General features: G+C 58.3%; 10 protein-coding genes across 10 annotated transcripts; 8 read left to right on the top strand and 2 right to left on the bottom strand.

Annotated features, from left to right (window-relative positions):
• Positions 1-1,959: 1,959 nt before the first annotated feature.
• TRAVEDRAFT_122785 (galactose oxidase) lies at positions 1,960-3,800 on the top strand (the record flags this gene model as incomplete). Its single annotated transcript, XM_008039639.1, has 5 exons — positions 1,960-2,028; positions 2,079-2,120; positions 2,172-2,310; positions 2,366-2,913; positions 2,970-3,800. 5 exons carry the CDS (start codon positions 1,960-1,962, stop codon positions 3,798-3,800), a joined length of 1,629 nt encoding a protein of 542 aa, XP_008037830.1.
• A 1,032-nt stretch (positions 3,801-4,832) lies between these two features.
• Positions 4,833-6,296, top strand: TRAVEDRAFT_19896 (uncharacterized protein; the record flags this gene model as incomplete). The annotated part of the gene is made up of 1 exon (XM_008038976.1): positions 4,833-6,296. One exon carries the CDS (start codon positions 4,833-4,835, stop codon positions 6,294-6,296), a length of 1,464 nt encoding a protein of 487 aa, XP_008037167.1.
• A 1,189-nt stretch (positions 6,297-7,485) lies between these two features.
• Positions 7,486-8,455, top strand: TRAVEDRAFT_46821 (glutathione S-transferase C-terminal-like protein; the record flags this gene model as incomplete). Its single annotated transcript, XM_008039222.1, has 6 exons — positions 7,486-7,541; positions 7,602-7,760; positions 7,820-7,945; positions 8,001-8,177; positions 8,231-8,314; positions 8,380-8,455. 6 exons carry the CDS (start codon positions 7,486-7,488, stop codon positions 8,453-8,455), a joined length of 678 nt encoding a protein of 225 aa, XP_008037413.1.
• An 819-nt stretch (positions 8,456-9,274) lies between these two features.
• Positions 9,275-12,286, top strand: TRAVEDRAFT_121251 (thioredoxin-like protein; the record flags this gene model as incomplete). The annotated part of the gene is made up of 6 exons (XM_008039640.1): positions 9,275-9,330; positions 9,390-9,548; positions 9,614-9,766; positions 9,795-9,971; positions 10,036-10,119; positions 12,214-12,286. 6 exons carry the CDS (start codon positions 9,275-9,277, stop codon positions 12,284-12,286), a joined length of 702 nt encoding a protein of 233 aa, XP_008037831.1.
• Positions 12,287-13,189: 903 nt separating this feature from the next.
• TRAVEDRAFT_121684 (uncharacterized protein) lies at positions 13,190-16,239 on the top strand (the record flags this gene model as incomplete). The annotated part of the gene is made up of 6 exons (XM_008039641.1): positions 13,190-13,841; positions 13,890-14,044; positions 14,101-14,351; positions 14,406-15,321; positions 15,384-15,709; positions 15,771-16,239. 6 exons carry the CDS (start codon positions 13,190-13,192, stop codon positions 16,237-16,239), a joined length of 2,769 nt encoding a protein of 922 aa, XP_008037832.1.
• Positions 16,240-16,325: 86 nt separating this feature from the next.
• On the bottom strand, positions 16,326-17,065 carry TRAVEDRAFT_166939 (ribosomal protein S12). The gene is made up of 3 exons (XM_008039642.1): positions 16,635-17,065; positions 16,504-16,577; positions 16,326-16,454 (listed from the first exon to the last, which is right to left on the bottom strand). The coding sequence occupies exons 1-3, from the start codon at positions 17,051-17,053 to the stop codon at positions 16,432-16,434; spliced, it is 516 nt and encodes a 171-aa protein (XP_008037833.1). The 5' UTR covers positions 17,054-17,065; the 3' UTR covers positions 16,326-16,431.
• A 183-nt stretch (positions 17,066-17,248) lies between these two features.
• Positions 17,249-18,671, top strand: TRAVEDRAFT_166941 (SUMO ligase MMS21; the record flags this gene model as incomplete). The annotated part of the gene is made up of 6 exons (XM_008039643.1): positions 17,249-17,653; positions 17,706-17,822; positions 17,875-17,997; positions 18,056-18,110; positions 18,170-18,275; positions 18,333-18,671. The coding sequence occupies 6 exons, from the start codon at positions 17,249-17,251 to the stop codon at positions 18,547-18,549; spliced, it is 1,023 nt and encodes a 340-aa protein (XP_008037834.1). The 3' UTR covers positions 18,550-18,671.
• A 205-nt stretch (positions 18,672-18,876) lies between these two features.
• TRAVEDRAFT_28650 (MRP-L47-domain-containing protein) lies at positions 18,877-19,974 on the top strand. The gene is made up of 3 exons (XM_008039047.1): positions 18,877-19,199; positions 19,293-19,459; positions 19,663-19,974. The coding sequence occupies exons 1-3, from the start codon at positions 18,929-18,931 to the stop codon at positions 19,912-19,914; spliced, it is 690 nt and encodes a 229-aa protein (XP_008037238.1). The 5' UTR covers positions 18,877-18,928; the 3' UTR covers positions 19,915-19,974.
• Positions 19,975-20,172: 198 nt separating this feature from the next.
• On the bottom strand, positions 20,173-20,551 carry TRAVEDRAFT_122462 (uncharacterized protein; the record flags this gene model as incomplete). Its single annotated transcript, XM_008039644.1, has 2 exons — positions 20,173-20,446; positions 20,502-20,551. 2 exons carry the CDS (start codon positions 20,549-20,551, stop codon positions 20,173-20,175), a joined length of 324 nt encoding a protein of 107 aa, XP_008037835.1.
• A 262-nt stretch (positions 20,552-20,813) lies between these two features.
• Positions 20,814-22,687, top strand: TRAVEDRAFT_28651 (uncharacterized protein). The gene is made up of 5 exons (XM_008039048.1): positions 20,814-21,192; positions 21,530-21,625; positions 21,695-21,793; positions 21,864-22,286; positions 22,425-22,687. The coding sequence occupies exons 1-5, from the start codon at positions 21,037-21,039 to the stop codon at positions 22,551-22,553; spliced, it is 903 nt and encodes a 300-aa protein (XP_008037239.1). The 5' UTR covers positions 20,814-21,036; the 3' UTR covers positions 22,554-22,687.
• The last annotated feature ends 2 nt before the right edge of the window (positions 22,688-22,689 follow it).

A 22,689-nucleotide genomic window follows, 5' to 3' on the forward strand; every position in this document is an offset into this window, starting at 1 on the left:
GCCGCGGCGGCATGGCGCTGTTCTAGGATGCCGCCGGGCACCAGAGCTGGGGGCAGTGAGCGGACCTTCTCGGCCTTGGAAGCTCGCGCCACGAGATACGACTCGGGAAGTTCGAAGACGGTTCAGATGGGCCCGCGCACGCGCGGGGAAGGCCCGGCGCTGGGAGCTGGGAAGTCAGAACGTCTTCTGTGGGTCTGATCAGCGTGCGTCCTCCTGGGACCTGCGCGTCCTGTGTTCTGGGACGCGTACTTGGCGCGATGCGCGGGGGGATACTGTTACCCAGGGAGATGCGAGAAGTGGCAAGGCAAGGGCATGTGCATCCAGGATCTCGGGGCGCCGTGCGCAGCGGGTATTACCAGCTGCTCAGGGTCGCCTCGGGTACACGTACATTGGTGGGTATAACGGAGATACATGGGATGGTGGAACGCCACCGGGAGGCCGTGCATTTCGTGTGTCCGATGCGTAACGTCGGACCGTCTGCGTAAGACGGTCGTTGGGACAGGCTGGGCACGTCAAATTCAACCGGTGTGCTTGTCCACCGGCGACGCCCCACCTCCGCTTTCCTGAAGCCGATCGACTACCGCGGATATTGGCCCTTGGGTGCCTCCAGTACCTGCAGGCTGCAGCACGAAAATATGCTAGCAGATCCCTGTGACGTAGTCCTGCTTCAGTGTTGCAAGAAGCGATGATTGGCGCGGATACAAACTTGGGGGCGTTGACTAGCAACGTGCCTCTATGCGGGAGGCGAACGATGGTCTAAAAGTCGTTGTAAGTGGCGGGGGATGTCACCGATGGACGGAGTGACTAAAACAATCGTCATGGTTCATACGGTATGCGCTGTACGTACTTTTGACCAGGGAGGGGCGTCCTAGTGCCATCTGTCGGTATTGTGGCGAGATGGCGTAGTACTTATACGGTACGCGGTTTGGCTGGAAAGACGGCCGGTTTCCCCCGCAGAAAATTAGTCCTAGGGCAACCCTGAGTAGCTGGGAAGTGCCGTAGGCTCGAGTCCACCTTTCGCACCGATAATTGGAAACATATGCCCGATGCAGCAGCCGCTGCCATAGCATTCGAAGATCCGCGGCTCGACCACTCATGGAACGTCGTGAAGGACGATTGTGGGTGCGACAGCATGACTACGGGCCCAGCATTACACAAGCAATGCGATATACATGGTAGTGAAAGCATGTGGCCCGGTCGTTCGCAGGGGAAAGTCCCGGTCATGGCCGGAAGGAGCACACGGCATGTGGGGAAAGCTGATGGAATAGTGCTGGTGATAGCACACCAGAAGACCGAGGATGCTTCGCTGCATATGGTTGCGGCCTCACTATGAATTCGGGGAATGCTGGTGCGTTAGAAGCCGTGGGTCGTGCGAGCCAGAGGGGAGGAGAATGCGCGCACGAAATCTGTTGAACCGTGACTGCGACGATACAGCGCCTGCGCGCCACCAATGGCTTCGAGAAAGATAGCGATCAGGACCTGTCGTGATTAGTCTAAATAGACTGTCGCTGGAAAACGGAGCACGCGAGGAATGGAGGATGCGGGACCGCTGCGCAGGTGCAGTCGCTGGGCACAGCGGGCGGTTGTTGGAGCTCGTTGTCGGCGGCGTTGAGTAGACCTGGGTACGGTAACTACGATTGCGGAAATCAGGAGCTTCCAGGTGCGCGCCAGGGCGGGGGGGCGGGGATGTGACGGGGTGTGAAGGGCGCCGGATTGGGGTGTGATCCTAGGATCCGGATCGGGAGATCATGCGTCGAGCGCCGAAAGAGGAAGAACGGTTGCGCCGGGGAAATGCGCATATGGCCTTAACCACTCGTCCACTCCTCCGCTCGCCAGCTTCTTCCGTCTCTCCTCTTCCCCGACCACCAGGCTCTCTCCTTCCTTCCGACTCTCCCTCTTCCCGTCGTCGCCGCAGCCGGACCCCTGCGGGTCGTTCCTCGTCCGCGCCCAGGACACGCCATGTACCCCATCTCTGACCTGACGGCTTTCTGCCGCAAGACCACCGGCGATGTGCCCCCCAAGTTGGTGGTAAGTGACTCTACGCGCCCGCGCGAGCTCTCTGTAACATCCGTGTCCAGGGCGCGTCGACGACCGTGGTCGATTCCAAAATGTACCTCTATGTGAGTTGCACCCATCTCGGACCGGAGAACGCGTCTCTGACCCCGCGTTAGGGAGGGCGGCTGGTCTCTGAGCGGAAGATGGTCTCGGACATCTACATGTTCGACCTGGAGACCTTCAAGTGGGAGAAGGTGTCGCAGTCCTCAGAGGACGACATCCCCCAGGCGCGCTACTTCCACAGCGCCGATACCTGTACGTGTCCGCTTCTCAGTTCATCCGCCTGCCACAAACCTCATGTCACATCCAGGGCAGAACCATTTGATCATCTTCGGTGGAATGGCCATTAAGCCACAGTCGGAGAACCCTGAAGACCTCTGCGTCCTCAACGACGTCCGTCTCTTCGACCTGACCACCCGGCACTGGCTCCCTGCGGTCCCCGTCCCCGCCGACTCGGCATTGGTCCCCAACGCTCGCTACGCGCACCTGTCTTCCGTGACCGCCGATCGCCTCTTCATCATCGGAGGGCAGGATCTGGCGAATGTCTGGCTAGACGATATCTACATCTTCGACCTGAACACCCGGACGTGGATTCAGCGTCGCGACTACCCTAGACATTGCGGTACGTACCGTAGTGTCGCCGTCACTTCCGACCAGCGCGTACGTCTTCCCCAAGACGAAACGCGCGGTGGGCAGACCTCCGCTAGACTCGGACAGGTGGGCTCGCGCTTCAAAGTCGATAAAGCGTCATCCTCCGCAGCCAATGCAACGCAGTCGGAATCCTTGATCCATTTGCCATACTCCGCCCAGCCTACCGAAGAATATCCTTGCGACATTTTCCTCTTTAGCAACTACAACGTGAGCGAAATGAGTATTCATGTATGCTAATATCAGGGCTGACCGATTACTCTAAGTTCACTGATGTTCAACGCGAATTGGAAGTCTTCACTCCCCTCTCCGACGGTGACTTCACTGTCTCTGACCGGTCTGCGTCTATGACGGGGACTTCATTCCCGCCGGGTCTGCGTTTCCCTACTGGTGCTATCCTGGGAACGTACTTCATCGTGGCTGGAACGTACCTCTCGCAGACCTACCAGTCGTTCTCTATCTGGGCACTCGACCTCATCAACATGACCTGGTCTCGCATCGACCCCGGCAGCGCACTCGCCACCGGTTCGTGGTTCCGTAGTTGTCTCTGGGCTAGCGCGAACAAGTTTGTCGTCTTCGGCAACAGGAACGGCAACCTCGTCGAGGACTATAACCGCCGTCTGTTGAGCTGGGACCACGTTACTTGCATCGACTTGGAGGCTTTCGGCATCTACCAGCCGCCCCCGCTAGTTCTCGACATCCCCATGCAGGAGTTGGGTCTAGCGGCTCTCGAGGAAGGCCTCATGGGCGACTTCGAGATCGTTTGCGACGACGGCAGGCGGATTCAGTGCTCGCGCAAATTGCTCGAGGATCGCTGGCCCTGGTTCAAGGAGCAACGTAGAATCTGGCTCCAAGCCGCCACGCGGGCGCTGGAGACGCTCCCGTCTGCATCGTCTCATACTGCCCTCCCCGACGTTCCGAACGCGAATCGCCAGGAGGCCCGTCCCGACCCTCGCCTCACCCCTCGCGCATTCAACCTCTCAGAGCCGTACCCCATCACTCTGGCGCTGCTGCAGTACTTCTACTCAATGGCGCTGCTCACACCCTTGCAACACGCCCCGGCCGTGCTCAGGAAGGCGTCTTCTGCAAGTAAGTAGGCGGAGAGGCCGCTCTGCTCGAAGGTGCCGGGGACGAGCGACCAGCCGCTGAGAAGTAGTCTGTCGAACCAATTCTCTTGAGATGCGGGAGATGCGGGAGCTGCGGCGGCGGTGAACTCGGGAGTGGAAGATTGTGAGGGGACGGGAGAGCTAAAGGACCGATCGTCAGCTGTGGTTCTAAGCAGCACAACGCTGTAACGTACCACCGGTGAGGTGAGCGAACTCTGCCATGGGATCGTCAATACCGCGGGGCAGCACCATGCCGGATCCATCGGAGATCCTCTTCGAGTTCCCTGCACTGTGTCCGGGAAGACCGAACTCCTGCAGATCGCCCAACTCAAGCAGCGGTGAAGGTACTGCAAGATCGTCAGCACCCCTAACGCAATGACATAGCAGTGCACGAAAACTCACCAGATGAGCGGCCATATCCGCGAGGGGTTGCGCCACCAGCCGCAGTCGTACCGGCACTGCGCATATACGAGGCGTCTGACAGCCCGCGCGGACGGGCCGCGCTGTTCGCATCCAAGCGCCCATCGTCGCGCCCGCTGCCGTTCTGGTCCGAACCACGTCCGCCCGCCGATCCATCCTTGTCCGTCTTCGAGCGAACACCGGCAGGGCGTTTCTGACTGTATGCCTACAGATCGCAACGAGGGTGCAAGGCAAGGGAGCAACGCATACAGTCAGCATCTCCGCACAGATCTCAGGAACCCAGGGGCAGTGGCGTACCATAACGACTCGCAGGGCCCTGGAGAGTGAAGAGAAAATAAACACATGTAAGCATTCCGTGTCGCGTAGCTGGCGACCAGGGTCGTGGTGGGATCGGTGCTTACCGAATTTGAAGGCTGCGGCAGCTGCACAGCGTGGATACGCCGTAGATGCCGACGGACGTTGCGTAGCTGAGTGCGCGGTGCATCGCGTGCTTCACCAGCGACTGCAGATGCGTCAGCTGGTACGTGCTCGAAAGGAGGAGCAATTGACCCGCCCCCTATTGCCAGGAAGACGCCCACGCCCCCAGCGCGGCCGTTCAGTGTCATGTCCCAGTCCACAGATCAGGACCTCATGGCGATCGCGGAGCTGCTCTCCCCCAACATCGATGCAAGCACGGTCGAGACTGCGGCCCCTGTACCCGAGCCCGTTCCCGTAGAGGAGCTCGAGCCGGTCCCGGACATGTACTTCGACGAAGTCGCTGCGACGACCTCGGTCCGAGACTCGATGTCCTCCTCGGTGTCGTCCATCTACTCCTCTTACCACCGCCCGTCGTCCGGCTCGATGCGCAGTTCAACGTACACTGACTCGGACGGCGCGTCATACATGGGCGACGACCTCCCTGACCCGCTGCTGCTCGCCCCCCTCAACCAGCAGCACTACAACGGCGGCTTCCACCTCGCACGTGGGTCTATGCCCATGCCCGCGCTGGACGACAACCGCTCATTGTCATCAGCGACGTCCTATAGCTCCCTCCGGACGCCCAGTCTCAGCCGGCACTCGTCGATGCAGTACTTCAGCTCCCCACCGACGAGCCCGACGTCGTCGTACCTGTCCTCGCCCGTCGACGGGCCCGCGCCCCCGCAGCAGCTGAACTCGAAGGCGCTGGGGGTGATCGAGGAGTCGCACTACGCGGAGGACTACGAGCTCCGGCGCGTGCCCTCGGACGACGCGCCGACGATCCACATGCCGACACCCTCGGGCCCGTCGTTCCCTGCCCCGGAGGAGCAGCCGTACCTCATGCGTCGGCCCGAGCCCCGTCACATGCACAGCCTGCCGCTCCAGCGGCGGCTGCCCTCGCTCGAGAAGCTGCGCATCTCCATGCAGACTCCCGAGTCGGGCTACGGGCAGACTCAACATCAGAATCAGAGCTACGGTCAGAGCCAGAATCAGGGCTACGGCCAAAGCCAGAGTCAAGGTTACGGGCAGACCCAAAGTCAAGGCTACGGTCAAAGCCAAAGCTCAAGCTACGGCCACGGCCAGAGCCCCAGCCAGAGCTCCAGCCAAAGCCAAAGCTACAACCAAAGCCCAGGTCAAAGTCAAAGCCGCCAGCTCCCATCGCGGACAGGGTTCGCGCATCCGCCTCCTCCCGTCCCCGCGCCGTTGTACACACCACCAGCTGCGCCGCTATCTCCCGTGCTTTCCGCGAAGAGCGGCTCATCGGGCGGCTCATCGTCCGCGAAGGGCACGGGCAAGTCGTCCGGGTTCGGGAAGCTGTTCGGGCGGGGCGGCGACAAGGAGTCTCGGAAGAGTACCGCGTCGTCCGGCTCGCTGCACAAGTCGGACCAGAGCGTCGCATCATTCGAACTCGGCGACGCGAAGGCGGACGCGAAGCGGCTGAAGAAGGAGGCCGCGCGCGCACGCACAGAGCGTCTCGCGCAGGACCTTGCGGACAAGGCGCGCAAGCGTGCGGAGGCGGTCAAGGCGCAGAAGGAGGAGCTGCGTGCGAAGAAGCCCGTGCGCACGTGGGAGGAGGAAGGCGACATGTACGGCGGCATCTCGTACTTCTGAGCCCTGCCCGGTGGATCCCCCTTGTTCCCTTCCGACCGTAGATGCGTGTGGCGCGCCGTTGGTGTGTTACTTACTTACTTGTTCCCCCCGGACTACTTCGCCTCCTCGCTTCGCCTCGTCTGTGTAGTACGCCCCCTTTTGGATTGCGGTGTGCGTGCGATGGATCTCGTATTGTTTGTAGGCTAGTGTGTCCGTCCCCCATTCCTTCAACGCCCGTTCGCTACGTTTCCCGCTGTAGTATTCATACCGGATCTGTTTGGTAATCGCCATCGTGCTTTGGGCCTGGGAGATGCGTTCTCCTAATTCTTGTTTATAGCGTATACCTACACCATGCGATGCTGTTACTACTAAGTATGTTGTTGTGCCTCTCATTACGCCCGAGGACTCTAAAGACTAAATCCCCACATACGTTCCCCCCGTTATCCCGTTATCCCGTTATTTCGGAGAGTGCCTGGGTACCTGAGCGTAGTAAACGTGTAACACGTGTAACTTGAAAATACAATGGAACCTCCCAGTCCAAGTCTTAAATCCATGCGTGGGCCCGAGAGACATGGTCACAAGTACTGGAAGCTGAGCAATCCATTGATTGTCGCCTAGAGAGGTTTGAAAGGTGCGTCTCACGCTGCAGGGCAGAAGCAGTAATTATGCTCGCCGAGGGAATCATGTGCACGCGGTGGGGGAATGTCCCCCGAGCTGCGGTGGGCTGCGGTCTATTGATTACAGCTGGTAAAGAATCGATAGGCCGTTTTCCTGATCGCTCGCCTCGGAGCTTTTGTTTACCTGTGGGGCCGTACAAACAGGCGGCATATGTCGGCGCACCCAAATCTGGAAGGCTTACGGCGCTGGGCTCCGACAACGCTGATGAGAGCCACAACGACCGCCCGAGCGGCCTCAACCATTGGCTCAGGGGTGTTTGTTCGGCCCCACATGGTAAACAAGGCCCCAAAGGTGAGCGGCCGAAAAAACGGCCTATCGTTTCTTGACCAGCTGTATACATGCGATTATACAAGCATGCGGGATGGCCGACCCAAGGATGGCGGCAAGTTGTACGGCATCGCGCTGCGAGCTACAATTTGAAGATCGGATAGCCAGAGGAGGTTGAATTCCGAAATGCAATAACTAGTGCAGACGTCAGTCACCTGGATGGCGGCGCCCCCTTCCCACCCCACTTCAATCCCTACCATTCGCTATGTCTGAAGAGCATCACTTCACCCTCTACACCAACCAGGGTGGGCCGAATGGATGGTGAGTATCAATGAAATCCGCTGACGACGTCGAGGCACTCACCTCACACAAACTTGATAGGAAGGTCGTCATGGTCCTCGAGGAGCTTGAGCTTGAGTACCATTCGGTCTACTACGACCTCGCCAAAGGCGAGCAGCGGAACCCCGAGCACCTCAAGCTCAACCCGAATGGTCGTATCCCAACCTTGGTTGACCACAAGAACGGCGACTTCGTCATCTGGTAAATTACCCTTGGATAGCACGGTATCTATAGCGTATATGCTCAGTGAACTACGCCAGGGAATCCGACGCGATACTGACATACCTAGTTGAAAAATACGATCCCGAGGGCAAGATCTCCGTGAAGACTCCCGAGGAGAAGACGCTGCAGCTGCAGTGGTTGTTCTTCCAGGCGTCCGGCCAAGGGTAGGCTCGTGATGCCCCTTGTATACCTTCCCTACACTCTGACCGGGTGCACCAGACCGTACTTCGGCCAAGCGGGATGGTTCATCCTTTGGCACCCTGAAAAGCTGCCCAGCGCGATCGAGCGGTACCAGAAGGAGATCCTGCGCGTCTTCGGCGTTCTCGAAGGTGTGCTGTCGAAGCAAGAGTGGCTCGTGGGCGGCAAGTGCACCATCGCAGACCTGAGCTTCATCGCGTGCGCCGTGTTCTCATCCACGAGTATCGCAGTCACTGATGTAGTGGCTGCAGGTGGAACGGACCCGTCACCAACGGTCTGCTGATGAGGGGCCACGAAGGCTTCGACTTTGAGAAGGACTTCCCGGCAGTCTTCAAGTACGTGGTTCCGTGTCTCGGTCCTGCACGTATGCATCTGACACTCAAGCCCCGTTGACCGGCAGGTGGCACAAGGCGATGACGACTCGCCCGGCAGTGAAGAGGGCGTACGCTATCAGAGAGGCAGTCAACAAAACTTGAGCTGCAGGAGATCCACCGACCTGCCGCCAGTGACCACTGTATGATATACCGACATGATCGGCGTTCTCGCTCGGGTGGACGCGTTCGTTGAGCCTTGGGACCATGCGGAATTGCCAAAAGAATGTCCCACTGGATAATCCCGCCTTCGCGCATAGTACATCTAGGTCTGCAGCTCCAGCGATGTGATATTGGTCCGGGTATGTAGCACATAGGCGGCCGCAGATCAGCATCTGCTGGTCTCTACGCGCGAATCAGTGGGTTGGTCATCTGTGGGAGTACCAAAAGGAACATACCGATACATGCGCCGAGTTTGGGTTCGGCATGCGCCGGTTGAGACGCAGTGGGATGTTGTGGGTGGCAGCGCTTACGCCCACTGAATCTTGACCTTGTGAGCGTGCGCACCATGTTCACTGCATCCGCTCAGTAATTTTTCAGCGGCGAGAAGCTATCATGTATGAGGTGGACATTACGCACACATAATTACGAAACCCCACGGAGGGCGTGCCGCTGCACTGCGAGAAGGTCGGAAAGATCGTGAACGCTTCCCCCTTCACTGAGCGCAACGCCCCCGAAGTTCGGAAATTGTGGGACCTCTATCTGGCTGCGGCTGACCAGCACATGTCCATGCTCACCAAGCACATCAGGACAGCGCATGATACGGTCGGCATATGGGAAGACGGGAGTTGAGCAATTCCGAGAAACTCGGAATGAGCTTCTGCGCGCCTTTGCTGCTGCATATAAAAGCCAGTGCGGCGAGCTGCTCAAACATCATCGACAGTAGCTCAAATAACCCAAGCATCCTCACACACTCACCTCAGCATGTCTCAAGAGCACCACTTCACCCTCTACACCCACACCCACGGTCCCAACGGATGGTGAGTTGTCCTGCATATTCGACATGCCGGTGTTGCAGAATTGACGCCGACGCTTGCAGGAAGGTCGTCATCGTGCTCGAGGAGCTCGGCCTGGACTACGACTCCAAATACCTCGTGTTCGACAAGGGCGAGCAGAAGAGCCCCGAGTACACAAAGTACAACCCGAACGGGCGTATCCCCACGCTGATCGACCATAAGAACGATGACTTTGTCATTTGGTGAGTCGCGAATCTGCCAGCGTTTGGCGTTTTCTGCGAAGACGGCTTTGCTCAATCCATCACAGGGAGTCGGGTGCGATCATCACGTACCTCGCCGAGAAGTACGACCCCGAGGGCAAAATTTCCGCCACGAGCTTCGAGGGGAAGATACAGCAGCTGCAATGGCTCATGTTCCAAGCGTCGGGCCAAGGGTTCGTGGCATTTCCCATCCGTTCGGAGTCACAGCCTGACTGGATAATCCTGCAGACCCTACTTCGGTCAGGTGGGATGGTTCATGAGGTACCACCCGGAGAAGATCCCCAGCGCCATCGAGCGCTACCAGAAGGAAGTTCTGCGCGTCTTGGGCGTGCTAAACGACGTCCTCTCCAAGCAGGAGTGGCTCGTGGGCGACAAGTGCACCGTTGCCGACCTGAGCCTCATCCCGTACGTCGCGCATTGGTACATAAGCCTGACGCTCTGGTTCTGACATGACCTGGCACTGGGTTAGGTGGAACGTGTACGCTTTGATGGACGGCGGACTCCTGAAGGACCGTGAAGTCAATTTCGAAGCGGACTATCCGGCGTTCTATAAGTGAGCTGTCATCCACGCATTAAGCGCACTAGGTCAAGCACTTACTGTTGTCCCTAGGTGGCACCGTGCCCTGATGAGCCGCGAGGCTGTCAAGAAGACGTTCGCGATCAGAGACGAGGTGACCAAAGCTTGAAAGGATATTACCCGTCAATGGCAAGTCGTCCGTATAGAGGGCCAAGTCACTTGCCTATCATAAGACATCCGGAACGTATTTGCAGTGGAATGAGGTCGACAAGCGGCTCATGGGCCAGTGTCCGTCGTGCGAGGCAATGAATATTTAATGTATGCATCGAGAGTTGGGTGGACAACTCCTCGATAATGCGTCCCCGCAAAGCGGTTGGAATTTCTCTACGACCAGCATTTCCTTAAAAAAAATCAGCGCCGGCATCCGCGCTGTGATCACATTCAAATACACACGGATCGTATCCGGTATGCCGCAGTGGATCAGGACGCGCATGCAGACTGAGAATGATCATGAGTGTTCAGAGGAGGATGATCGGCGTCTATCGTCCCGCGATGCGACCGCAACGCGTCGCGTCGTGGAGGGCGTCTCTCTCTCTCACCGTCCTGTCACGGTGGCCCTTGTACATCTCCTCCCCATATCCCTGCCTCCTCAACCTTCCGGTGAACACCCTTCTGCTCTTGCGTGGTAATATACTAGAGACTCCAATTTTCTGCCCCTTTCTCGTATTTTTATGTTTGTGCTTTAACCTCGCAATTTCAGGAATACATCATGTGCGTAAACATGCCACCACTTCTAAAGCTGGTGTACATGTCGCAGCACTTCGCTCAGCGCTGTAAACGTGTCCAAGGCCGCAGACGCTGGGTAATAACATATACACCCATCCTGAGGTACGCGCCAATCGACCTAGATCTACCTCGGGCGGAGAACACCCCGCGGCGCTGAAGAAGAGGTGAAAGTGCGCGGGGCCTGCGTTGCGGAGATATGACCTTCCCGCAGGGCGCGCCCGACGACAACAGAAGGCGGTCAGACTGCGGCTTACTGATGCCACCGTTGCTCACCAAGCAGGTTTGGAAGAAAGCCACGTATCTCCATAATGCTATAAGGCAGACGCCGATGGGGAAGTATCCACCGCGTAGGGTATAAAAGCTCGCTGGAAGGCGGGATACTTCTGCAGGATCCTCGGCCAGACACAGCCTATCCATACTCGATTCTCAGTACTGCACCACGTCATGTCTCAAGAGCATCACTTCACCCTTTACACCCACAAGCTCGGCCCGAATGGGTGGTGAGTATCACCGCATACTGTTTGCGAACCTCAGGGCTCACCTCCGACGGTTATAGGAAGGTCGCCATCGTTCTCGAAGAACTCGGCCTCGAGTATCGTTCTCTGTACCTGGACGTGAAAGCGGGCGAGCACAAGGGTCCCGAACACACCAAGTTCAACCCAAACGGTCGCATCCCTACATTGATCGACCACAAGAACAACGACTTCGTCATCTGGTGAGTCGCATACATTTCTTCTGCGTCCTCTACGTCTCTTTACTAAATACGCTGCAGGGAGTCCGACGCGATTATCACATACCTCGTCGAGAAGTACGACCAAGAGGGCAAGATCTCCGCCGCGTCCTTCGAGGAGAAAATACAGCAACTGCAGTGGCTCTTCTTCCAGGCGTCCGGGCAGGGGTACGTGATGTCCAGTCGATTTCCCAGCGCGGGGAACGGTGGCCTAAGTGTCGAACGATATTGCAGACCCTATTTCGGACAGGCGGCGGTCTTCATCATGTCCCACTCGGAGAAGCTCCCCAGTGCGATTGAGCGGTACCACAAGGAGATCCTGCGCGTCCTTGGCGTGCTCGAGAGTGTCCTCTCTAAGCAGGAGTGGCTTGTAGGCGGAAAGTGTACCGTCGCGGATCTGAGCTTCATCCCGTACGTTGCTCCTTTGAAATATCGGCAAGCTATATTCTGACGTGCTGCGGCGCCCGGCGTAGGTGGAACGCATTGGTCCTTGATGGCACCATCGCGAACGGTTACAGTCCGGCTCAGTTCGAGGCGGACTTTCCGGCGGTGTACAAGTCAGTATTTTCAATGCATGAGATATCTCATACTCACTTGACTTCCGTGGTCTTCAGATGGCACCAGGCGATGGTGAATCGGCACACGGTCAAGAAGATTTATGCCATCAGAGAGACGTTCAAAGCCTGAGATATTTGAGAGGGGAACACTCGAATATTATGCAGTACGAGCATCGGAACAGTCGACAGTTAACTTGTGTATCGACTCAGTGTAAACGTACAGCAAGGTGTTGTACTTCTTTCGTGCGCGTTGTTCTAGTTAGTAAAATCTTATTTCACGGATTTTGCTTGATCTCTAGAATAATTTTAGGTTAGCTGTGACGCGGGTCTCTGCAATGGTCTGAATTATTACGTAGCGAGGAACACGCAAGGACGATGACCATGAGAGGAACAAGTTGGGAGCAAGCAGAAGACGAAGAGCGTCTAATGTTGTCCCGCGACGCGTCGCGTCCTAGACGGCGTCTATTAAAACGTCATAGCATTCGGTGCCTCCTCCCTGCATGCCGCGGCCTCTTCTCCAAGTTTCTTCTTGCCATCTTCCTACACATTTCCCTAGGCTCTTTATCACGCTGGCCCTCCCATCAACACATCTCTACTTTGCTTGTGCTTCACGCTTCATCGACATCCTCGACTTCTCTTTCTGTCCCGGTGGATACACTCGGTAGACTGGCTCCGTTCGCGCCCACCGTTCGCCTGGTCTTAGGCAATGACATCCGTGCGGTCTGCTCCGCCACCAATCACCCTGACGTCTTCGGATGAGGTGGTAGCCAAGGAAGACGTACACAAGCATCGGAGGAGGTTCATAGGGCCCATGCCAGCCTCCGCCGTGCTTCCTCCAGAGGACAGCAAGGGTCGCAAGCGCAAGAAACCCTTCCTCCGCACTCGAGAGGAGTCTAGCAGTAGCAGTAGCGACAGCGATGACTCCAGCAGCCTTTCCGACGTCATTCACAGGCATGCACTCGACTTCTTCCTCAAGCATGGCGGAAAGCGAGAGGACTGGGGCCAAAGCCAGGCCAAGAGCGTCCGCGCGGAGATGCGGAGGCGGTGGCGAGAGAGCGACTGGGGTCGGGCACGCAAGCAACGCCGTCAGGCAGGTACAGGTCCCAAGTGGGTGGGAAACTCGTTCGACGTCGGCGTGTTCCTCGGCGTAGACATCCTGGACGAGAACCTCGCGTCGGTCGCCCCAGCGCAGGCCTCCACCTCTCGTGGTTCTGTCCGGCCTAGCATCATCGAAACGCCAGCAAGCCCTTCCGCCGGCGCGGACACCTTTGTGACCGCTCAGTCGCACCTCAGCACTCCAGCCCGCGAGCAGCCTGGTCCAACCACGCTATCTCTGAATGTCTCCCAGGACCGCGACTCTGTTTGGCCAGGGAGCGCGAGTTCTTCCACGGCCCTCCTCGCACCGTCAGCCTCTCACCACGGACCGCTAGTCGAGCAGCAACATACAAACGGCGCGTCGACTTCTGCTGGACCAGCCAACGGGGATGTTCCGCTCCCTCGACCTGCTAACCAGGGCCGGAAGAGCACAGGAAAAGGCATGCATGTTCATTACGAAGAGACACCTGCTGTCCCCCCTTCAGAAGTGCTCGCCCGCAGAGGCAGCGCTGTGGATGACACGAGCGCTGGTGCAGCGGAACAAGCCACTGCAGAAAATCAAGTGAAATGGGGGGATGTGATTATGCGGGGTGCGCGGAGCGGTGCATCACGCGAATACAGACACTGACGCCGTGTAGATCGTATGCTGGTCAGAGTCTCGTACACGGAGGACGCTGTGCCTCCCCACTTCGACGAGACACAAAACCGGACGACGAGGCACTTGGAAAACGAAGGCTGGGTCGAGTACATTGTCGCATGGCGCAAGGATCGGCTCGAACTCTACGCAGACCATGTATGTCGTCCCATTCGACCAATCATAGCATTTTATGACCGACCTGATGGCTGTAGCATACCCCTGGAAAGGAATGGTTGACGGGCCATAAACGGCTCGCATTCGTTGTCCCACTAGGGTCCTCCACCACGAGGCTATCGTTGTACTCCTTCGTCGACCTAACATTTTGCTTGACCTGCCCGCCTTCACGACTTCGCCTTGATGGCAAACGCCGACGCCATATATTTGGCACCTCCAGGGGCACAAATATCTTCATCTTCAAGCTCAAAAGCCGTTCCAGAGCTGTGGACTGGATGTGGCAGCTATGGTACGTCAACATGCTTGGCATGTACTCGAACAGCTTACCGACGTCATTGCACAGGCGTCACCTCGGTGGGGACCTCCCACCGTACATCGACATTCGTAGTCCTACACTTGACACTAGGATCAAGATCGACGTCCCAGAGTTCGACAACGCCAACCTCGAGGCCGCGTACAACATCTTCAACCGCGACAACATCCTCAGACTCTGCGAGAAGTATCTTCGCACCGTGCCCGAGTTTCGCGCGCTCATGAAGCGCGAGCACGACGAGGGCGCGACGTTCGAGCTCGCCTGGCGCCACGAGGCGAACCTCGACTGGGTCTGGCGCCTGTCCGACGTGCTCCAAAAACCGCGCAAATGGTCCGTACTGTGTGGCCTCGCGCTCACACAAGGCGGGCGACCCGCACACCTGGAGTTCAGACGCAAACGGCATGTACCCACTCGTCTCCGCCTACGCGACGGGACGCGCCTAGACGAGCCGCTTGCCGTGGAGGGCTTCCTGGACCGCATCCGCCCAAACTCGCAGCTGAAGCAGTCGATATACCTCGTCACGCACGACGGGTACCTGTTCACGCTCGCCCCCGCACGCGCGCAGCCCCCGCCTGCCCCTGGGGCGCCCCAGTCAGCTCCCACGTCCAGTGACGCGCCTGACGGCGCAGATACGCGACGGAAGGAGGAAGTGCGCCGCGGGCAACTGCAAATCCTGGAAGCGACGGGCGTGTCGGACTTGCGAAGCATCGTCGCCGTGCGGCGGGCATTTCAGGTCGTGGCACGGCAAACGGAGCCCGTGAATCTGGAAGACGTGGGCGACTGGGAGGATGCACAGGAGTTCTGGGCGGAGGTCGAGCGGAGTGGGAGCGATGACGAGGACGCAGGCGGGGACACCGGGCTCGCCGGAGTGCGGGACAAGGGGCGCCTGCGGATGCGGCGGTCGTTCGAGCTCGTGCTCGCGTCCGGCCGCGTGCTTCGGTTCGAGGTACGTGTTTTTACCCGCATATATGCGCTTCTCGACTGACCGAAAGTGGCTGGATTGTGCAGGCATACTCGTGCGCGACCGCGCTGGAGTGGATCACTCGACTCCGTCCGCTCATCTCGTACTGGAAGAAGCGGCATCAGTACGACGCGCGCATTGAGATGGACATCGCGCATGGAAGCACGGGGCGGCCGCGCATAACACCGCAGCGCATGAAGGAGGATCACGAGCATGGACATGGGCACGAGGCGGATGAGGAACCGCCGCCCGACCGCGACGCGTCGCTACCGGACCTCGACTTCTTTTACAACTGGTGCGTGCTCGACGGCTGTCGTCCAATCCTCAAAGGGGGACGGCTGTATGGGCGCAAGGGCTGGTGGGGGCAGTATAAGTGAGTGCAGTCTCCGCTCTTCTTTCCGGAACAGACATTGACAACGGAGCGGCTTCGTCAGGCATATCCAGCTGGTCCTTATATCCGGACATCTTGTGCAGTACCACATCTCCGGCCGCCCGTCTCTGCACCACCGGAAAGACAAAGTCATCCCACTGCTCGACGCATATCTTTGCTCGGGCTACTTCGCCGCGCAGTACCTCCCCGAGGGCCAGTACGACGCGAACGCACCCCCGGTCGCGCGGCGGTACCAAGACGGGCTCGAGACGGACGACGGCGAGGAGGACACGCTCTTCGTGATCTGGTACCGCGTCCCGAAGGGCGCCGCCCCTGGCGTCCGGCGCAACAACGCGGGCGCGGACGTTCCGCCGCTCACTGCGAAGCGGAAGGTCGCGGTGTTCCGCACGCGGAGCAAGCTGGAGCGGGACGCGTGGGTGTGGGCGGTCAATGCGGAGATCGAGAAGGTCGTGCGGGCGTCGCGGGTGCGCGAGGAGGCGGTAAGGAATGCGGGGGAGCTGCTCAGGACTTGAGGGGACACTGCTGGAACCCGGGACGTTTTATGGTTGCTTGTGCTTGCGGATACCCACCAGCTATTCCATGCTTCATGATATACCCTGTTTAGTGGGTCACTAGTATCTGTATAATGTACGTGTATAGCGACAGCAATGAGAGACGTAGGTGCTCTGACGTGATGTCGACGAGGGGCGAAGCCTCTACGGGGATTACGCCTGTTTGGGCCGTTTTGCTGCAGGGACATTAGTGGGACATATGAAAGAAGGTTAGAGAATACCCACCTCCGTATTTACTACGTGAGATGACCCTCCCTACTACACCGCTGAAGTCGAGTGTCCCTCGCACGACCTTGTAACTGCAAAGTAGCGTGCGTTCAAATCGCCGTCATAAGACGCATGCAGGCGTTACTTACCGGACACCGGGAAGATCCTGTGTACGCCCTCCACGGATGAGCACAACACTATGGTCCTGCAAGTTGTGTCCCTCTCCGGGGATGTACGCCTGGACAGTCTTGCCTGTCGTGAGCTTGACCTTTGCGACCTTGCGCTTGGCGGAGTTGGGCTTCTTCGGCTTTGCGATGAAGATTTGGCTGACGACGCCCTTCTTCTGCGTGTTCCCCTCGAGCAGTGGCGACTTGGACGCCTTGATCTTCTTGGGAGCCTTGCGGCGGGTCGCTTGGTTCAAGGTGGCAGATGCGGGGAGAGACGGGTGGAACGCTCGTGACAGAGCCAAAGCAGGGCGAGCGAGGCTAGGCGCAGCAGCACGCTGGAGAACAGATGATGTGGCCCATGGCCTTGTGAGCTGGGCAGTGAGCCGGAAGGCGGAGAACATGGCGGCGACTGGCACCAGCTGTGGCCTCTCTGCGTCCAAGACCGCTCACGCTGGAAGTCTGCCGGCGCTTCTGCTCTGGCGCGGTAGGGCCTGCCCTGAAGACGTCACGCTCGCGTCTCGTCGCGACCGGACGCGTCCCAATCTTCTCTCCTTTGACCGTCGCGCATTGTCTACCTTTGTCTGCCAACCACAAACATGCCCACCGCAAGTTCTTCTCGCCTCTCACGGCGACAGCAAAGAGCTCCGTCCTCCGACATCGAAGAAGACGGCCCCAGTCAAGCGCCTGTGCCACAGGAAGACGTAGATATGGACGAAGAGCAGGAAGAGCAGCCGCGGCGCTCCAAGAAGGGCGTCAAGAAAGAGAAGAAACGCAAGCAGCAAGACTCCGATGAAGAGGAAGTGGTCGAGGAGGAGGAAGAGGACGTCCCCATCCCCGAGCTCGGAGATCACCCCCTTGACAAGAATCAAGCACCGAGGATACACGGCATGTCTACGGACTGGGGCATCTTGCGCGACAAGGTGCATCAGGTGGGCTACGGCTTCACCAGGGAGATCGCGGCGTCTGTGGCCGAGTTTACTGAGGGAGAGAAAGGCGAGAAAGTTGGTGGTGTTCGTCTCTCTGCTTTACTGGAGTTGACCGAAGGTTGTGCAGGCCTTGGGGCAAATCGATACGCTCATGCGTGAGCTTCTGGATACTGAGTTTGAGCTCACTGCCCATGAGAAAGTGCTGGACGACATGCACCAGAAGCTTCTTAAGAACGAGAAGATTGTGAGCGAGCAACGCACACTGTATCGGAGGCAGCGTATTGATGTCGGCGCAGGAGGGCGTCTCGGATATGTACGGGAAGGGCGTTCAGGAAATGCTCGAGGAGTACAAGCACAAAACTGCGCGGCAGAAGTATGCGAAGAGCGACCACTACCAGAAGTTCAAGCAAGCGATCCACGTTAGTGTGGTATTGCATACACGACATGGTGCGGTTCGCTGACGGTCATCTGGTGCAGGAGGTGCAACATCCGGACGCTGCGCTACCGCCTTTGACGGATCTCATCCCGACCGGTGCGTAGCGCGTCCTGTGTCTCTGGGCAGAGCATCGCTAACATTCACACGTATTCCAGAGGACGGAGATGACAGCGACGACGATGACGACGTACAGATCGGTGGTGTCACTCAAGACTACAAGTGTCCGCTCTCCCTGACCATCCTGGTGGACCCATTGACCTCGTGCGTTACTGCTCAAACTCTTTCGAAGCACGACTGCTAACCGCATCACATCGACAGAAAACTCTGTGGACACTCGTATTCCGCTGCCGCCATCAAAGAATATCTGGGGTACCCACGGAGTAACAGGAAGGAATGCCCGGCGACTGGCTGCAAGAAGGAGATCTCCATGGCAAACCTGGAGCCTGATAAGGACCTCGCCAAGCGTGCGAAGGAGGCAGCGCGCCGCGAGCGCGCAAAGGAGGACGACAGCGGCGATGAGGAAGTCATCGAGTGATCAAGACTCCCGCTTGGTCTATATCTCCTACAGGGACACTGCTCTGTGCTTAACTGCTGCGTCTGTGCTTACATCGTACTGTACTTTTCTAATAGTATATTACATCCGCGAATGCGATCGCTACTCCGTCCCACTTGGCCCCTATGTCAGTATGTCCGCATTCTGTGCTTGCGATCTCCTTGAGTCCGTCCAACGAGCAGAGCTCGCTACACTTCCTCCTGGGGCGTGATATTCCTGGACGTGACGCCAGCGTGACATGCTAATTCCTTTCTGCAAGCGCCAGCTAGCTAAGTTGCGCGAGACGCCCGCTATCCCTGCCTCTCTCCCTGCAACCGTCCGCGACCCTGCGGTAACCCCCCTCCGAGCACCGCTGGCCAAAATGCTCTCTACACTACCATCTCGTACTGCACGGTCTCTGTCTTCTCTCCCCTCGCTGGCTCGTCGCACACTCGCGACACATGTTCCCGCTGCCTCCGCCTCTGGCGTGCCATCCACAAGTTTCGCGAGCGAGGAGGGAGCGTTGAGGCCACATCTCGGCATTGAGGTGAACCCGAATCACGGGCTGTACGCGTTCTTCCGGCGGAAGGAGCAGGACGGCAAGGTGTCGTACGAGAGCGTTGAGCCCTCGGACGTCGTCGCGGACAAGAGCGGTACGTGTCTGTTCCTCTTCTCTTGCTGAGCGACGCATACCCGTCTATGCGCTACAAAGGAGTGGAAGGCTGATGGAAATTTGCGGTGACCAGGTCGTGCGTGGACAGCACCGGAGCTCAGGCGCAAGAGCTTCAAGGACCTGCACACGCTGTGGTACGTTGTCGTCCGGGAGCGGAACCTGCTTGCGACGCAGCAGGCGGAGATGCGGCGGATGGGTGCGAATGAGCAAGCGTCTGGCTTGTGGGCGAAGGCATACCGGGTGAGTGTCTACTTTGTCATTGCACTTGTATTCAGCCTCTGGTGCTCTGTAAACGCTTCATAAATCGCCCCCCCTTTCCGTTCTTTCGCTATTCATCGTACTTCCCTCTACGTTGCAACTCGGAGGAGAACCGCTACCCCACATTTTGCAGTCGTGTTGCTTCCTTTTCCTTAGGAAGAGCCAGCGCTGACCTTTCAATTTAGTGTCGCAAAACCATGGCCCGCATCAAGTACGTGATCAACGAGCGCCGCGTCGCATACGAGGGCGCGCTCGAGATCTTCAACAAGGAGCGGGAAGTCGTCCTCCAACAGGAACACAGCGAGCGCGCGGCCGCGGAGACCCGGGCGGCAATCGCAGCGAGGAAGGTGGAGAAGGAGCAGAGGAGGGAGCGCGGCGCGGCGGACGTGGCGGCAGAGAGTTTGTTTGAGACCGTCCCGGCCGCTACTTCTGCTTGAGTTTAGTTTTCGTACAGCTGGTAATTGCAGGCATGCGTGATATGCGATATACGAGATGTGTGTACATTCGATCCGCTGAGGAATGCAACGTGGACGGACATCTGCTACGTTCAGGCGGGTAAGTGGATTTTGTTCGCTGCTTCGCCGTTCACCGTGCCGTCATACTTCGATGAAAGCTGGTCTAAGTCGCCTCATTGTGGGTGACGACACCATGACCCTGAACGGCTCTACATACAATTATGGGATGTGCAGAGGGAATTACGTCGACGGCGATGTCTTCGAGCCGATGTCGCCTCCTGTCCTTCCTCTATTCTGTTCCCCCCACGCCATCATCTCACTGCTGACCCAGCAGTCGCGGACGTTCGGGTCCTCGTACATCTCGATTTGCCGCTTTCCCCGTCGCAGCAAGTGCTCGATTGCAGAGATGTCTCGAGACCCGACCGCCGTGGCCTGCGTCTTGAAGGAATAGCGGACATAAAGGAGGAATTTGTGCTGTGAAGCATCGGGCTTCGTATGCGTCATGCGTAGAGCCCTGTAACATATTATATTAATGACATCAGAGAGGGCCGAAGGGAGTGAGAACGGACCTGCGGTAGAGAGAGAGGACCTCTCTCTGCAGTCCTGAACGCCTTGACATACTCGATCGCGTACCCAGCGGGGTGTGTTGTGCAGTGCTAGGGGAAGTAGGGGTGCAGACCCATCGGAGGCGCGACAAACTACAGCGTCGTGGTTGGCGGAAGAGAGGGCGAGCGGGGTTCCCCGGATGCTTCGGAATCGGCAACACGCGACACGTCACACGAGAACGCATGTGACGCGGCGCGTTGTTGCGAGTCCGCGCGTCATTCTGCGCTCTCAGCCTCTTTCCCTTCCCTTCCTCCTCCCACTCCCACCCGTTTTCTCGTCTTCCCACTCCATTCATTCCCTCCTCGCTGGTCGCCGCGCAGACCACATCTTGAATTGTCGGGATACTCGTAGGGCTTTCCGTGCCCGAGCCTCCGTCTCTTCCTCCGCCGACTGACTTTCGGAGAAACCCCTCGGCTCTTCGACATGCTGCGACAGCACTGTCGCCAAACACTGCAATGCTCGCGGGCGAGGATCGTCACGCGGACACCCTCGAGGTCAATGGCCACACATTCTGCCTCTGCCGAAGCGGGAATGGCGGATCCGGCGGCATACTGCAAGGACCTGGTGCGGAAACGCGACTACGAGAGCTACCTGATCGGAGCCTTCTATCCTCGGCATTTCCAAGGGGCTTTCTTCGCGCTCCGTGCATTTTATGTGAGTGTATGCTCTTGTACTCTTCAATATGCGTTGGCGCGGTGCGAAAGCGGCAATACGGGAAGACCGGTGGCTGATATTGTGGGACGCTATTGCGATCAGAGGCTTGTGACTACAATTTATCCTGCATTAGCGATCGACGACGTCCATTAGAGACGTTGCATGCTTGAGTTGGGACCATTGCATCGACGCGGAAAAATGACCTGCCCTGACCTACTGACGTTGTATCCGGATATCTGGACGTTCATGACAGACACCAACCTGCTGTGCAGATCATGCTCCCACAGGAGACATCCCCATTCAGACCATGCATTGCTGACGTGACTTCCCGAACTAGGTGGAACTCGCTTCGGTTCAAGATACCGTATCCAATGCCGCAATTGGGAAGATGCGGATGCAGTTCTGGCGGGACGCCATCAAGAGCATTGCTGATGTATGTCCAGACTCCGCTCGTCACCGTCCCCGCACGTCAACATTCGATTCTCACCGTGGAGCATCATAGGGCAGACCGCCACGGCACCCGATTGCGCTCGCGCTTCATGAAGCATCGCAGAAGGCGTCCCTCCCGGCGTATCATCTGCGCAGGATCATTGATGCTAGGGTGAGTTTCGTGTTGGATCGGACCGCTGGAATGCGGGCGCGTCAGGCTGACGCATTTGTCTGTCGTGCAGGATGCTGAGCTGCATACTCCGACGCACCTCACTATCGACTCCCTGACGGCACACGCAGAGTCAACATCGTCGACGTTCCTCTACGTGCTGCTCTCATTACTCAACCTATCGGCGTCTTCAACGTTCTCCCACGCCGCATCGCACTTGGGCGTGGCGCAGACCATACACGTTCTGTTACGTGCGCTACCGTACCACGCCTCGAAAGGCAGGATGGTCATTCCCGCAGAGATCACTGCGCGTCATGGCGTACGCCAAGAAGACGTGTTCCGCGTGGGCGGGGACGCGGAGGGCATTTCCGACGCCGTCTTCGAATTCGCGACGGTCGCGAACGACAATCTGCTTACCGCGCGGGAGATGTTCAAGGAAACGGGCGGCGATGGCGGGCAGGTGCCGCAAGTGGCCATGCCGGTGTTCCTGTATGGGGTGCGTCTTTCACAGCGCTTGCGCGGGCTTCACCCGCGGTGCATGCTTCACGCGTAGCGCGGGCTTCACGCGTCGCGGGGTAGTGCGGCCCGAAGGGTACGGCGTGCTGACTGACAAAGTTAACTCCTGACGTTACAGATCCCGACACGCGACTACCTCGGACGCCTTGAGGCGGTCAATTTTGACGCATTCAAGCCGTCGTTACAGTTGCACGACTGGAAGTTACCGTGGCGAATTTGGCGTGGCCGCCACAAGCGGGAGTTTTGAGGCTTTTGACGCCGGAGCGGAGGTCGCGTCGACGGGGTTCGGGACGTCGGCCGGGGAGGCTGCGGGCGATCTATGCGTAGCTACAGCGGCACACATATGTACGGAGCCAATACTATACTGTGCCGTGATACCGGAG

Source organism: Trametes versicolor (genome assembly GCF_000271585.1).
Source record: "Trametes versicolor FP-101664 SS1 unplaced genomic scaffold TRAVEscaffold_5, whole genome shotgun sequence".
In the NCBI taxonomy this organism is placed as follows: Eukaryota; Fungi; Basidiomycota; class Agaricomycetes; order Polyporales; family Polyporaceae; genus Trametes; species Trametes versicolor.

Coding starts and splice junctions, on each gene's coding strand:
- TRAVEDRAFT_166939 (XM_008039642.1), bottom strand. CDS start 17,053: ATGTTCTCCGCCTTCCGGCTCACTGCCCAGCTCACAAGGCCATGGGCC. Junction 16,578..16,634: donor CAGGATCTTCCCGGTGTCCG/GTAAGTAACGCC, acceptor GCTACTTTGCAG/TTACAAGGTCGTGCGAGGGA. Junction 16,455..16,503: donor CTCACGTAGTAAATACGGAG/GTGGGTATTCTC, acceptor ATGTCCCTGCAG/CAAAACGGCCCAAACAGGCG.
- TRAVEDRAFT_28650 (XM_008039047.1), top strand. CDS start 18,929: ATGCTCTCTACACTACCATCTCGTACTGCACGGTCTCTGTCTTCTCTC. Junction 19,200..19,292: donor CGTCGTCGCGGACAAGAGCG/GTACGTGTCTGT, acceptor TGCGGTGACCAG/GTCGTGCGTGGACAGCACCG. Junction 19,460..19,662: donor TGTGGGCGAAGGCATACCGG/GTGAGTGTCTAC, acceptor CTTTCAATTTAG/TGTCGCAAAACCATGGCCCG.
- TRAVEDRAFT_28651 (XM_008039048.1), top strand. CDS start 21,037: ATGGCCACACATTCTGCCTCTGCCGAAGCGGGAATGGCGGATCCGGCG. Junction 21,794..21,863: donor GCAGGATCATTGATGCTAGG/GTGAGTTTCGTG, acceptor TCTGTCGTGCAG/GATGCTGAGCTGCATACTCC. Junction 22,287..22,424: donor TGCCGGTGTTCCTGTATGGG/GTGCGTCTTTCA, acceptor CTGACGTTACAG/ATCCCGACACGCGACTACCT.